Raw genomic sequence first — 14,747 nt, 5'->3', positions numbered from 1 at the left:
CAACTGTAAAACAGCAAAGTCAAATTTTGCACATAGAGTTGAAAATGGTGACATTTGGGGCCTTCCTTTGTGCATTGTCCACAGCTTCTGCCTGCAAAAGATCCCTCTGGCTGACTGGGAGTCATGCCCTGCTCCTTGACACTCTCCATCTTTCTGCTTGTAAATATGAACAGTAAAACATGGCATTTACTGTTCTACACACAATAAATGTGTCTAATTAGAATATGGCAGAGGAGAGGACTTAAAAATATGCATATGATTCTTACAAGGTATTTATAGACTCTGGTACTTCAGAAGGGAAACAATAACACATTTCATGGACATGTGACAACTAGCAAAATGTAAATGTCAGAAGAACCTACTTCCTTAATTACATCCCTTATTGACTATTGTAATTCATTCATTATTGGCCTTCCAAACTGGGCCCTGGGCAGTTTGGATGGTTCAAAGTGCTCCACAGGGATTTTTAATAGCCACAAGCTCGTGGAGCTCTGTTCTTTAGATGCCCAGTTTGCTGTATGAGGGTTGTAAAAGCCTTGGGTATTATGGCAGTTTTGTTACTGTGGAAAAAAGAACACAAAAGGCAAAATTTGGGTGTGATTTTGGATATTAGGAAGTCTTGGGGATCTCAAGGTTTGATTTGAACCTTGTGTCATCCCTCCCAACACTTGGCGTGCAGAGGAAGGCTGAAATTTCTCTTCCTCTCATCTGGAAAAGGGAGAAGTTCTAATCTAGAGCTGAGTCCAGCCTGTTTGTAGTCCAGGGTATGCAGAAACTGCCTTGTGAGAATTCTGACCCTAATGGGCATGAAGATAAACTAAAGCTATTCCAGACATATTATCCAAACTGAAATAATTTGTGCAATTTTGTGTTAGTTGTTTTGTTTTATTTTTTCAGTGGGAAAAGGGTAAAAAGTTGATTGCTTTCAAAAAGGCAGAAAATGAGATTTTATGAGTTTAGTGATGGTCTCTTTTGGCCTCCTGTTGTTTAATCCAAGCACCCCAGGATGGATTTAAGAACGGGAAGTGCTGCTTACATGTGTTCTGCATTAAGGTATGGAGAATCTCACTATTATATAGTTACAGCAGTGATATAGAATAGTTCCAAACACTAAATATTAGGAATATTGATGGATTCCCAGTTACCATTTGGCTTCCATTGCATATGGGGGTGGGTATCTGTCTACAGAGCTGTTGTAGTAAAAATTACTACACCAGCATTTCCAATTCTGTCTAATTTGTTTGGTATGGTTAACCAGAATTTGGAGTGAATTTTGCTAAGAAGTTGGAAGTCAGTTTATTTGTTGTTTTGGATCCTCTTATATAGTGGAGCTAAACAGAATCTGTCCCCTCTTGTCCCATGGCAGAAAACTCAAAAGTATGGAGTTATATTGGGATTTATTTTGTCTATAGTCACTGCCCTTTTGTGATCCAGATAAATAAATCTCCAACAGAGCCACATTCCTTTTTCTCCAGCTGCAATTTTGTCTTACAAGAAGAGCACCCAAAATACAGAGTTGCATGCAAGTCCTGGTGTTTTTAAGCCAGGTTAATGCATCACGCAGCAGAAGAAAATTTCAGGTCCATTTTCAGCACACCTGGAATTACAGTGGCTGGATTTCAGACTGCTTGGGAAAGGATTTAGCAAGAAAAGTGCTGACATAATAATAGCACAGGCAGCTGAGATGCTCTGAAACCTCCCTGGAGAGCAGTGGGGGACATTCAGCAGGTGCCAGAACAGAAAGTTACATCCTGCTTTGAAATCCACTTTTTGTTTCTTGGAGATGGCTGGGAAGCATTACACCCCAGGAGGGCTGGTGATTTTTCCCTTCCTATTCAGAGCATTTTTATCTGGTAGGCTGCTCTGCAGTTTTGTGCTTGCCCTGGTAGGAGCAATAGCACTGTCACTGCTCCTGAGTTCCTGTGCTGCCTTGTGGGCTCTCCTGTTGCTGGGGTCAGGTGAAAGAGGGGCAGATGTTCCTTCACTGTCGGGGTAATGAGAGAGGGAAACTACAGGAAGGATTGCTTTTAAATTTACGTGGAGTTTGCAGGATGATGGTAATAGATACTTATTGGAAATAAAGACAGTGGGTGATGTTCTGCCTTCTGGAACACATTTGTGTTTGCAGGGAAGTCAGCAAGAGCGTGGTTCAATCTGAGAGCTCATGAGGATCAATAAACACCTTGCTTTTCCTCCTAGTTTGTGTAATGGAAGGAGAAGAAGAGGGAAGGCCACTGTCACTGGGTGCTCTCATTGTCAACACTTAGCAAACACAAATACCTGCTTTCATCCCTATATTTCAGTTGAATAAATCATAAATTTCACATACCAGTATAGCTTTGCTTAGTACAAAAACAACTGTTCACCAAAGTTGTCTTCCCAAATGGGCTCCCTGTACTCCTGACCTTTCTGGTGGATGCTCTGTGTGCCCAGCATGTGGCTGCCCATGTGGCAGGGGAGCCCAGGGGCTGGAACAGCATCTCCTGTGGTGCTCCCAGCAGCCAGTGGCAATCGTGGAGTTACAGCAGTGCCTCTTGTGTCCCTACATTGTAGCATCCTGCCTATCTCTGCTGTTAATACTTTATAATCCTTTGTGGTTCCCATCCCAGTTCCACGTCATTGTACTCCCAGTGAAACAGGCAGCAGCATTCCTGCTGGCTTTAAAGGCAGCACTATGAATAGGTGAGGCAGAACACTAATTAGTTTGAGTGCCTTGACATTTAAAGCAAGTAAGAAGTCTGGGTATCTAAAAATATTGCATATGGCTCCCAGCCCTGGCTCTGCGTAGCTCAAAGTACGTTTTTTTTTCCCTTTAGATAGTCAAAATATGGATTTGAATCCAATTTTTGGATTGTGTCCTTGCTTTTAAAAAGGCTGAGTTGGTTTGTGAAAGGTTTTATATGCAGCCTTCTGCGATCTTTAATTAGCCAAATGCTTTCCTGTGAGTGATACAGGAATTTGGAGGTATTTTAAAGTGTAAGGCACGTGTGAGTGTAACCTGTGCATGCATAAGGCTCAGTGCTGAGCAGTGCTGGGATTGGAGTCATGAGTAAGTTCAGGTTTGATGAGAAGACATGCTGTGTGCAGGAGCTGCAAAGGGAGTAGAATGAAAGGAATAAGTAGGAAACAAGCCAGCATCCACAGCTGTGAAGGGCTTTGCTGCCTGCATTTCGGTGGAAGGTGAGGGCAGCACTGCCAGGGAGCTTTTCTGAAAGGCAGACCTTGTGTGTGACACCCATGGCCAGGACAGCAAAGCAAGGCAGGGAGAGAGAAAAGCCAACAGAGTTGATCTGTGCTCTCAGCTGGGCCCAGGTCTGCATGCAGAGCATTAATCAAAGTTTGCTCTTGGAGATTTCAATTAGCAGCAGAAGACTAAAACTAAACATTCATCCTGCTTTCCATGAAAATGAGCAGGGAAGAAACAACTCTGAGAATTCAAATGTGCAAATGGGAGCTGTAGGATCTCTTTTGGAAGGTGCCAGGGCAGAGCTTAAAAACAGTCTCCTCTGCCTGAGTTGATAAGTAGAACTCTTGGAACACGATGTGCCAAGCACCTTCCTTAGAGCAGCTTCAGGAATTCCTACCTTGGGATAGCACAAGGGGAAAAGAAAAAGAAAATGGAGCAAAAAAATTACCTGCAAGTTCTTTGTTCTGCTTTAGAGTCTCTCTGAGATTTGCCTTTTACATTTTATTTTATTCTTATCTTAGGGTTCAAATACTGCACACACACTTGTCATGTTGCTATGGATGGTTTATAGCCAAGGTGAAGTGTCTGTTGTGGGACCTGAACAAATGAAGGATTTATTGATGAATGATACCATTCATGGGATTGTCTGAAGCTTGTTTATACGTGCAGTTGTAACTTGGAGGAAAAGCTTTCCTCTCTTTTTACTACAGGAAGACTGAAAACAAAATGTTCTGGTCTTTATGACCACGATTGGTCGTTCATGATGCTGTTTCTGAATTGCAAAGCTCATCACTCCAGAGTCATCTTTTGCTGATGTGCAGCAAAAGATCAAGTGCAGCAACTCCATCGTCAGCCACTGCAACCAGTCTGTCATTGTGGAACACAGGGTTTCTTGCTTCTATACCTTGGCTAATTTCTGATTGTGAAATCACTTCTGTATTTGAACAATACCAAAATTGTGTCATGTGAAGTTCTCAACTGTTTTGCATCATTTTCAGTCTGCTCATGAGCACAACATACTGGTTATACACAGTTTGTGAATTCACAGAATCCTTTTCTGCTCTTGTTCTTCCCTGTACACATGCCTTCTCTCAGCCCCCTTTCAAATCTTGCTGAATTAGGGAGATAAATATAAAATGAATCCCTCTTGTCCTTTTCCCCCTTTTCCAGTAAAGTTTGGTACATTGTGCAAGTAGATTTATGGTCCAAGGAAGTTTCTGTTTGATGACTATCCAGTGCAACTTAGATTTGAGTATGGTTTTTGTGATCTTTCCAAGCTCTGCTTTATAGGCCTTGCATGAGAAATCAAGAGAATCAGCAGCTGCCTCTCGCTGAGGAGTTTTTCACATCACAGGCTACAAGAAGAGGGTGGCTGGTAATGCTTGCTGAATCTGAAGCAGTTAAGATGTGAGACAGTTAAAGCCAAAAAAATTACCTCCAAATCCCCTAGGAGTTGTATGAAGGAATTTCTTGTGCTGTTCATGTAAATCAAAAGCATTTGAGGAGGGTGAGGAATATTGGTGTAAAGGAATAAAAGAATCCTGTACAAGGTAAGGGCTGCTCAAAGGACATTCACAAGCTGTAAGGATGAACACAGCAAAAATACAGAGGGGTTCAGTGATGCTGTTGCACACTGCATTCCTGCATATTGTACTCCCTCAAATTCAAGATTTAATCAGTGAGTCTTACAGTCTTATCAGGAAAAAATACAGGGCATGGTCAAAGGTGCTGCACTTGAGCTGTGTGCAAGCTTTGGCTTGAGAGTGGAGGGCAATATTGGCATATTTATGGCCATTTTGATCTGCTGAGCATTTTGCAGAGGGTGGTGAGGTGGGAGCTCGGGGGGAATGCACTCAGATGTGTTAGAGCCCTGGGAATCCCACAGTGGCCACTGGGCAGCTGCCATCCCAAAGAATGGAGTAATAACTTACAGGCAAGTACTGTTGCTTGTACAGCACGCTGAAATTGTGAAATGGCAACATGAAACCATGTATTGCAGGCTATAGATGCTCCTTGCAGTTGGAATTTGGGGCATGGTGCACTGCTGAGCTGATTAGGGCCATTGGCTTCGGTATCAAGGGTCAGATTTGCTGCTTCTTGGTATTGCTGTGCAAATCCTTTGCTTTAACCATCTGATAGAACAATGGCTGTGTCAGATGCAGAACAGTAAGAAAATAGTACAAGACTCATGGGATGCCCAGCATCTCAGCTTCAGTGTAGCACATCTGTCTTTCCAAAGCTCTCTGAAAATGGTTTCTTGGCCTTTAGGATTTTCTTTGCCCTGGAACAAAATTTGCAAGTGCATATTTAAAATAAAGCTTGGGCTTAATAGTAACTGGAGAAGGGTTTTGGGTTTAACTAGCTACTTGTACTCCTGATTCAATAAAAAAATTGAAAAGCTTTTGAAAAGAAGATGGGAAATTGGCCATACGTGCATTCCAGTTTTGTTTTGCCCCTTTCCAAATTCATATATCTAATAAATGGATCTTCTGCATGAGCAACTTAGCATTTGCTTCCAAAGACAATGACCAATAACTAAATTCATATCTGGTCTTTGTCGGACATTATTACAAATTATGAGAGCTGGACAGAAGTTTATTACCTTAGTGCTGTTCCCTTTCACAAATTAGGTTCTTGGAGCATCCAGCCAGCTCAATATCAGAGATGCATTCATCACAATTAGGCTGCTGTGCTGGCAGAGCCACGTCCTGCTGCCTTAATTGACTCTGGGTGTCTGAGGTGGGGACAGGGCCACACCAGCTGAGAGCATCACTGGGCGTGTCTGGCACAGAGGCACCCACAAGGGCACTCACCTTTGCTCTCTTGAGAATTTTCCCCTCTTGCTCCCCAGGTGAGATAAAGGCAGCAGCAGGATGCTTTTCTCATCAAGCAAAGGGAATGGTGAGGATTAATTTGGGTTTTAGCTGTGGCCCAAGTACCCGTTTAAGCTCTTTTCCTGAGTCCAACCAAACCGGCTCTTGCCTGGGGTACTCCTGTGAAGTGCTTGCCTTTATTTAGGATGGAGTGTACAGGTAGGGCTTAGTGTAGCCCTCAACTCGAGCAGGTGCTTATCCTCACACAGCATCTTGCTCGCTGACTCTGCTTCCTCCTGGCTCAGCTGCACGTTGCCATGTAAGCTCAGGAAGTCCCATAATCTGCTTTTTTCGCTTCAGTCTCCTCGGCTGCAGGAAGAGAATGGCCCTTACGAGTTTGTTATTGTTATTGTTATTAAAAGGAAATTAAATTTACACTTCTCTGGGTGCTGTTCTGTGTCACAGCCAGACAGCTGCCCCCCTGGAGGGACTGAGTCTGCAAGAGCTGAGGCTAAATCTGTTTTGATTCTTCTCTTTATCACACAATATTTCATGTGGCCCTTTGTGCTACACAGACCAAGCTTTGATCTGCGTATAATCTCGAAGTGAGCTTTTTGTGCCAAGTGTTTTTATTGTAGAGCTTGTGCACTGAGATGCCTTTTAGTAGCTGGCACTTGGAGAAGTCTTTCTTCGGGTTATTGTCTGCAAAATCAGTGTGTGTGGAGGAAGCACAGGGATTAGACAGATTTATTTTCTTCTCATTGTGAAGCCACTCTTACAGGCTGCTATCTGAGAGGTCCCTTCAGGCTTGGGGAACACTCCAGAGGTTACATTTTCCTTTTCTGCTCCTATTCTTGGGGTGGGGTTTTTTTTGAGAAGGAAAGTCCATAATCTGTTGCTCAGCCTACATTCCATGAGTGCCTTTGGCTCAAGCAGATTCAGCAGTGGACTTCTCATTTTCCATCTCCTTCAGGGGGAGGGTTCAGCCCCCACTCCATGGTTTTATGTTCAGTTTATACGCTTTTATGACCAAAACTGATCGTCTTGGCCAGTGCTGGGAGGTGCCTCCCAGTACTGACATCTCCATAAATGCAAGAGGTTTCCAGTGAGTTTTGCTTTTCAGGTTTTCATATGTGACATTTCTTTGGAAAGCTGAATTGGAATGATGCTTTCTTCCAAAACTCCTTGCTCTTCTTGTAGGAGTTCAGTATTTTGATAATTGCTGCTCTTAAATTCTACAGCTCTCTCCCTTTACTAGATCAAACCTGATAAAACGTTTCACATGTTGCAGTAAATGTTTATATAACAGATATTTTGGGGGGGCTATCAAGTGTTTCCTCACACTAAGCACTATCACATTTAAGGCAGATTACTGTGATCTGTCACATTTTGTTTGTTCTGTCCTCTTTCCATGGACGTGACTGAAGCGTTCATCACAGTAGGGGAGGACTGTCAGATTGGAAATAAGATGTTTCTCAGTCACCCTGTGCTGTGTCCAGTAGTAATTTGCAGGGAGTTTGAAGTTGTTGGCAGCTGTAGCTCTGAAATAACACTGAGCTGTCTCCTCTCTGCTATTTCACGTGAAACTGAGAATTTTTGCAGTGGTTGTTTCATTTCCCCATCTGCTCATCCCCTGCCTATCTCATGAGGCTGATGTCTTGCCACCCCATCTGCCATCCAAATACCAAGTTCCAGAAAAAAACACGAGAAAGTTTGTGATGCAAATGCAATTTTTTGATGTGCTTTTCATTTCACTCTGACATTTGAGACTGTTGACTTTTCCTCCAAATTGTCTGTACACAGTCCCACTGAAATGCACTTTTCTTGAGAGGAAGAGGAGGTGGAAGGGTTCACAACTGCTTGAGAGATATCCCTGCACCTTAATGGGTACCAGGGAAAAGTCTATGCCAGGAACAGGGTTTGGGGGTTTGGGTGTCTACATACAGGGACTGCTTTCCATCTCTTAAAACTTTCAGAAATTATGAAACCAGATCAGTCTGGGATTTGAATCTGCAGGTGTTTCATGTCATTGAGTGGTTTGGGTTAGAAGGGGCCGTAAAGATCATCTAATTCCAACTCCAGTGCCATGGGCACTTACAGGACTGTGGGATGTTTGTGAAGGGGATGAGCTGCTCCACACCACCTCTAAAGTGCATTTTAACAAAACAGCAGAGAACCATTGTGGCACAAACACAGGCAGTTAAGGAAATGCTTGTGGCCTGTTGTTGTCCCCATGATCCCTGCAAATATCAGCTCAAACAAACAGGAATTGTAAGGAAATGGCCCTGAAGAGCATTGGAGCAGGTGCTGCATGTTGAGCCCTGTTAAGGAACACAGCAGCATCCTGGGTGCAGTGAAGGAGAACCATCTGTACCACCCAGTGTTTTCCTTGCAGCAGGGAGATAAAGTTAATCTCAGAGCCACTCGTGCTTTGCAATGCACTGTTTTCACTGAGTGTCTTGCAGTAAGTAATGGTCGATGTCCTGTTGCACTTTGGGCTTGCTGAGCTTCTTGTTAAGGCTTTACCATTAATTTCTCACGTTCAATTTCCATGATTTTTTTCCAGTAGTATTCCTAAACATAGCAGGCCTGCTTTCCTTATGTGCTGCTGAGCAGTCCCAGCTGGAATACAGGGGACTTGCAGCATGGCTGAAAGTATGGTCCACAAAGTTATTTTATTATGAATCCTTTAAGGGTTTTGCAGTTTGATGGGTAACTGAGGTGTTTAGGGAGCTTATACAGGCAAAGTGTTTTATTGCTTATTCCAGTGGGAGTGGGCAGGGACAGGCTTGGTCCATGCCTGTATCCCACATGCCAGCATCCATGGTGGAGCTGCCAGTTGATCCCACCTCTCTGAAACCAGGCTCAGCGTTCAGTTACTCGAGGTGAGAGGCCTTGCAACCCAAATCCCTATGGAACTTGTCCTGGTGGATGTGACACTGTGTGGAACAAGCTTCCTACTTTCAGTGGGGCAGCTTTTCCAGGAGGCTTTGCAGCTTGCAGGGTGGTTTTTTTTGTTGTGGCTCTTAACACTGTGCCCCAGGCTCCACTAAATAGACAACCTCATTAAAAGAGAAATAGCGATAGTAAAGCAGTGACTTTCTCATGCCATCTAACTCACATTTTTGACATGATTTCTGGACCCTCCAAGTACTTAATTGATTGACTTAATTGATTTAGTGGCACTGGAGGCTACAGCGTGGAAATAAAGGGGCACGATGAGGATAAGGGGTGAAAAAATTTATGATAGGTGCCAAGCAGCCTGAGGGAAATTAGAAATGCTACAGATCTCAGAGGCAGCTAAATCAATTCAGTGTGATGTACAGGGAGCAACCTGGGGGAAGAGGAGAAGCAGGGGATGGAATGGAGAAAAGGAGAGGAAATAATGGCTGGTGGGAGAGACCAGGGAAGAGGAAAGGCAGCAGGCTTGGTGCAGATGGGTATTTTGGACTTCCAAGTTTAAAACCAAGCAAAAACTTGGTAGTGTATGAATAAAATATAATAATGAAATTGTGTTTAGCCTAAAAAAAAGAACTCATGCATCACAAGATTGTCTTGTTACCCAGTTTGAGACTTTATCTGTGCTTCCATTTAAAATCTCCAACATTTGCAACAGTGACTAAAGTCACAGGAGACCTAAAATAATTTGGAGGCTGTGGATTTTGTTAACAACTGGAACTTAAATGTTAAATTCCTTTCTAATCTCTGCAGTATGTAATTGACTGTGTTGAACCATAATACAAATTAAGTCTTCTCTATAATTTGTTCTGTCGTGCTGCAGTGCTCCAAAACAATTTGGTACCTCACTTAAGGATTGGTAAATGGTTTGTAGCAGCTCTCTGCACAGATAGAGTAAAAACTTTAAATAGTGTGTGATGGAATCCATCAGCATTGGCATACAGGGGGGTCAGAAACATCCCTGAGTTGAGAAATAATTCTTTTATGTGCTTGTAGCCACTAGAGACAGGGTTCTGATCTTGCAATTTACCGTAGTGAATCTCTCCTGACTGCAACAGGACCCCTGTTTCTTCTGTGCAGGAGCAAAGAGTCAGACACTCATTAAATAATGCTTAGAATGGAGCATTGGAATATGTAGAAGGGTCTCATGAGTTGAATTGAGGGCTGTGAGAATGTAGTTGTGTTTATATCTACATTTGAGTGCAGATGTGTGCAGGCAACGTGTGTGTTCCAACTCTGTGTCCCTCAAACAAGTGAAAAGCTCTCCCTAAACACTCCATCCTGTAAAGTACATAAAAGGATAATTGCAGTCACCTTTACTTAATTTATATCTCTGTTGATACAGTGTGTAAAATATCGTAACCGTTGGAAATGTAATGATTTTTGAACAGTGAATGTGAATTCCCAAATAAATTGGAGCGTCTCCATCTGCTCTCTTACCTTGTGGGTGATACTCTTCCATGGTAGAACAATCTTCAAATTTAATTCCATGAGGAAGGCATCTGATCACAGTTTAATTTCAGTGCGAAACGCTGCCTGGCAATCAATAAAGCAATGTCAGAGAACTTTGATTTAATAGGAGCCAGAGATAACGTTCTCTGTCATATGCAGAATAGAGAGATGGGAACACTTCATTTCAGCGTAACAGATAGCATGTAACTTGGTTTTCAAAAAAACCTAATAAATCAATATCCCTGTATTATCTAAGTGAGATCCCATCATTAATTTTAAGCGCTCAACACGTCGGGAGAGTCTGAAGTGCAGCTTCAGCTCAGCCACGTTCTGCCTGCAGTCACTGGCAGCACTTCACTCTCCCACGAGCAAGCAATCTTGATCTGGGGACGTTAAGAGCCATTTACTGTGAAATGAAAATGAAACATGTCCAGTCTTTTGTTTTATATGGAGCCATCCATCTCTCCCAGGCTGCCTCTCCTTTCAGATCCCAATCCCTGCCCTACAGAAGTCCCGTCGCTCGCCCTGCGCACGCTCAGCCTTTTCCCTGCCACACACAGGCATCCTCCCCGCTTCTGAATGTTAAAACACTCACTTTTTTTTGACTCTGAAAACAACTGGTTGTTTAGAGATTGCATGGATACCATGCTGGTTTTCAAAATGTGCTTTTTCTCAAAGCCAGCAGGAGTCTGGACCTCGAAAGAATTGTCTGTGAGGCTTTGCCTGCTGTCAGAAATAGCATTAGCCCTAGATGATATAAGAGCAGGTCAATATATCAGAAGGTAGAAATTGAAACTAATAGATTGTTTTAGATAAGCTTTCCAAGGACATTATTCTAAGTGGGAGTACTTCTGTACTGCTTTGATAATAAAATACTGTTTAGTCCAAAGTGACAAAGATTCTGGCACTACAAGAGATGCTTCTAAAAGCCTCAGATGATGTCCTGACTCTGGGCAGGGTTTTGCTCACACATATAAAACAAAATTAAGTCTTTTTATTATTACAATTTGCCAGAGTGGGATTTTAAATAAAATGTGAAGTTTTGCATTCAGCATTGATTTCCAGTTCAGTAATTACATTTACATTCATTTTCTGGGGAAAATAAATATTTGGAGTTCTGTTACTGCTTGAAGTGAAATCTGTCTCACTGGCTGATGCTGATTTTTGTAGAGATAAGGCAGGTCTGGTCCTGATTCCTAGAGATTTTGGAGATTTCAGTTGTAGCTCTGCAGCCCCTGCAGATCAGCCTGGCCTCAGAGTCACCCTGTGTGAAGCTACAGGTTTCTGCAACCCCTGCTCATTTATGTACCTAGAAATACTGGTTCTGTGCCTGGGATGCTGTGTAGATAGTAACATGGTAATGCATTTTCTATTTAATTATATTTCACTTAAAGATACCAAGAAAAATCTTCAGTGGAAGCTTTTAGTCAACCTACTAAAGCAAGTCAAGTTTGGCTAGATTTTGAGAAAAAAAGGGGCTTAAAGAGTTCAGATTTTAATTGGTTTTCATATCAGATTGCGTTGGGACCCAGATAAAGTGGTGAAGGAGAAACTATACTGCCTTTTAATCAACCATTCTGATGTATATTCTCTACTGTTGGGTTTTTTTTAGCTACTCCAGCATCACCACGCAGTTCATGAAATTTCCTACATCGCGAAGGATATCACAGACCACCGAGCGTTTGGATATGTGTGTGGAAAGGAGGGCAATCACAGATTTGTGGCAATAAAAACAGCCCAGGCAGTAAGTATCAAATCACTGTCATTTTCTGCCTTGTAACTCAGCTGAAAAGCTGTTGGTAAGAAGCTGTTGAAGAGGCCAGTCTTGGGTTGTTCGTGGTTGTGCTAAAGTTGTCACAAGGGTCTGTGTAGATCTTAAATAGCAAATTAATGAAACCATCTTGGGCAAAAGGGAATGTGTTTCATTATTCCCAATTTTTTATGATCTATTTTTTCATAATTATTGTTTACCTTTCTAGCTAAGCTAGACTGGATGCAGGTAAATTTAGCTTTGTTCCTATACTCATGGAAACCTACATTGTGTATAGTCTACTGTAATTCCAGTGGTTGAGGAACCACTAATAAATATGCCTTTACAGTCATCCATGTGCCTTTTATATTCATAATGCTTTTTATATTCATAACTATAATTACCATTAATTTTCAAGCATAGTTAGTTCAGTAGGAATTAACCCAGGCCTGCGTGCTGAGATAGAAATTAATTCTATATGAAGTTTAATTGTGGAGGTGCTCTAACTGCTCTCTCAGCAGGATATGGGGTAAGGGGTGTGTATTTTCCTCTACAGAAATTCTCCACCCTGTTTTTGCTTCCATAGGCTGAACCTGTAATCCTGGACTTGCGGGACCTGTTTCAGCTCATCTACGAACTGAAACAAAGGGAAGAAATGGAAAAAAAGGCACAAAAGGACAAACAGTGTGAGCAGGCGGTATACCAGGTACACCAATAAGCTTAGACTACTGCCACGAAAAGTTTGGGTTTGGAGTTTCCCCCCAAGTTGCTCCAGAGAAGCTCTGAGCATCCTCAGCACTTCTGACAGCAGTGGGTTTGAGCAGTGCTGGCTTCCAAAGGACCAGTGTGAGCCCAGCAGCCATCCTGAGCCCAGACTAGGATTAAACTGAGCTGAAAGCTGTCTCTGGGGTCTGATGAACCTGGTTAGCAGCTAGAAATGATCTGCTCATTTCCTGCTTAGTGTTTCTTCTAAGTCAGAAGGAAAACTTTAATGAAGGTCAGTGTTGTAAGTCAGGTTTTAAGTGTTGTAAGTTGGGTTTTAAGTGTTTTAAGTCAGGATTTAAGTGTCTCATACTTTAGGGGAGATTCAATATACTTCTGAACGTGTGTGTTTGAATCAAGTCAAACAAGGTGCAGATTGTTAAACTCGGATGGAACTTGAATAAAGTTACTTTGTACCATAATGTGACTTTATCTGTATCCTGAAGAAAGAAAACTATAAACTTACCTGCCCATTTTGCTTATCCCTTTGCTGTCCTTTAATTTCTGAATACAGTTCTTTTATCTCTGCTGTTTATGTTCTGTGCTTTTACTGCCTGTCCTCTTACTTTGCTGTAGACAATTTTGGAAGAAGATGTAGAAGATCCTGTATACCAGGTAATTTCTGAAGCTGTATGGCCTTGGAGTTTCAGAAATGACTAGATACATGTTCTCTTCAAACACAGCCAAAACCTTGCACAAGGTGTTTTGAAATTCACTGAGAGAGGTCTTGTGAGAAACCTTTAAAACTTCCACAGAAAGTAGCATAGAGAGTAAGCTGTAAATAATAGCACAATATGTCTGTATAGAATAGAATAGAATATTTCAGTTGGGAGTATAGGAATATTACTTGAAGTATGTCATAAATATTAGTTAAAATGTGGCTTGTACATCCAGATTTTAAGTTTCCAAATTAGATTTGTAATCATTTTTTATAGGAACTCTAACTGAAAAGGGAGAATTAGGGAAGGTGAAATCTCCTTCTGATAGTAATGAGTTGGCATTTTGTCTTCTGTGGAGCCAGAATTTAATTCAGAAGGTGAATGGTTGGGAAAAAAAAAACAACAGTGGCATGGATGTAGCACACTCCCTTGTTGGCGTTTGAGCTATGATTTAATAACAGATCTGAAATTTAAGTCTTGCTTCATCCAAGAAAAATGTCTGGGAGCAAAGATGATTATCAGAAATGTGTCAATATATTCATGTCCAATACCCTGCTGAGTGTGAAGAAGAAAAAGATGTAATTTCATTCTCATGTTTTTGTGCTGAAACAAAATATGTGGTAGTTTACTTTTCTTTTCCTGGGGATTTTGTGTTCTTCCACTTAGGCATATCAGTGGGAGGCATGCTGAAAGGAACCAATTCAACCATTAGTGAATATTGAACAGTGCCTAAGGTGCAGCAAGAAAGATTATAAGAGTCAGGATGCCCTAAATTATTGTTCAGCTTTTATAATGTCAGGAGTTTTGTTCTGTACTCTTCACAATAAAGCAAGAACCTGAAAATGAAAAAGTGTTGTGACAGCCTTTTGCCATGTGGCCTGTTCCACACACACCGGCCTGTTCTCCCAGCTTGGATTTAGCACTTTTTTTCATAGATAATAAATATATGTGGAAATAATTGCCATTATGTAAAAGAGGCAAAATTCATGTTGCCTTCAGAAAATGAATATTGGGCCACAGGCAGTCTCCCTGGCGAGAAAGAATTAGGAAGTTGCTCTGATGATCATTAAGAGGAGATTTAGGCCAGTTCACTGCCGGTTTATGAAATATGAAGCAACCTTTCCTGGTCCTTCCCAGCAAACTGGTTGTCCTGCTGCCAGCCTGTG

At 41.9% G+C, this 14,747-nt stretch overlaps 1 protein-coding gene across 16 annotated transcripts in view; it reads left to right on the top strand.

Annotated features, from left to right (window-relative positions):
* The window catches only part of DAB1 (DAB adaptor protein 1), a 271,420-nt gene that overhangs the window by 222,275 nt on the left and 34,398 nt on the right, over positions 1 to 14,747 (top strand). For all 16 annotated transcript variants that reach the window (XR_011152561.1, XM_069023524.1, XM_069023526.1 and 13 more), the window contains 2 exons: positions 12,023 to 12,154; positions 12,747 to 12,866. Coding sequence is in view for 15 of the 16 variants with exons in the window: in XM_069023524.1 (XP_068879625.1) it covers positions 12,023 to 12,154; positions 12,747 to 12,866 (252 nt within the window). In the remaining variant the exon portion in view is untranslated. The remainder of the gene's footprint in view (positions 1 to 12,022; positions 12,155 to 12,746; positions 12,867 to 14,747) is intronic.

Source organism: Aphelocoma coerulescens, chromosome 8, assembly GCF_041296385.1.
Source record: "Aphelocoma coerulescens isolate FSJ_1873_10779 chromosome 8, UR_Acoe_1.0, whole genome shotgun sequence".
Taxonomy (NCBI): Eukaryota; Metazoa; Chordata; class Aves; order Passeriformes; family Corvidae; genus Aphelocoma; species Aphelocoma coerulescens.
The sequence above is the reverse complement of the archived record's forward strand: the minus strand, read 5'-3'. Positions and strand labels throughout refer to the sequence as shown.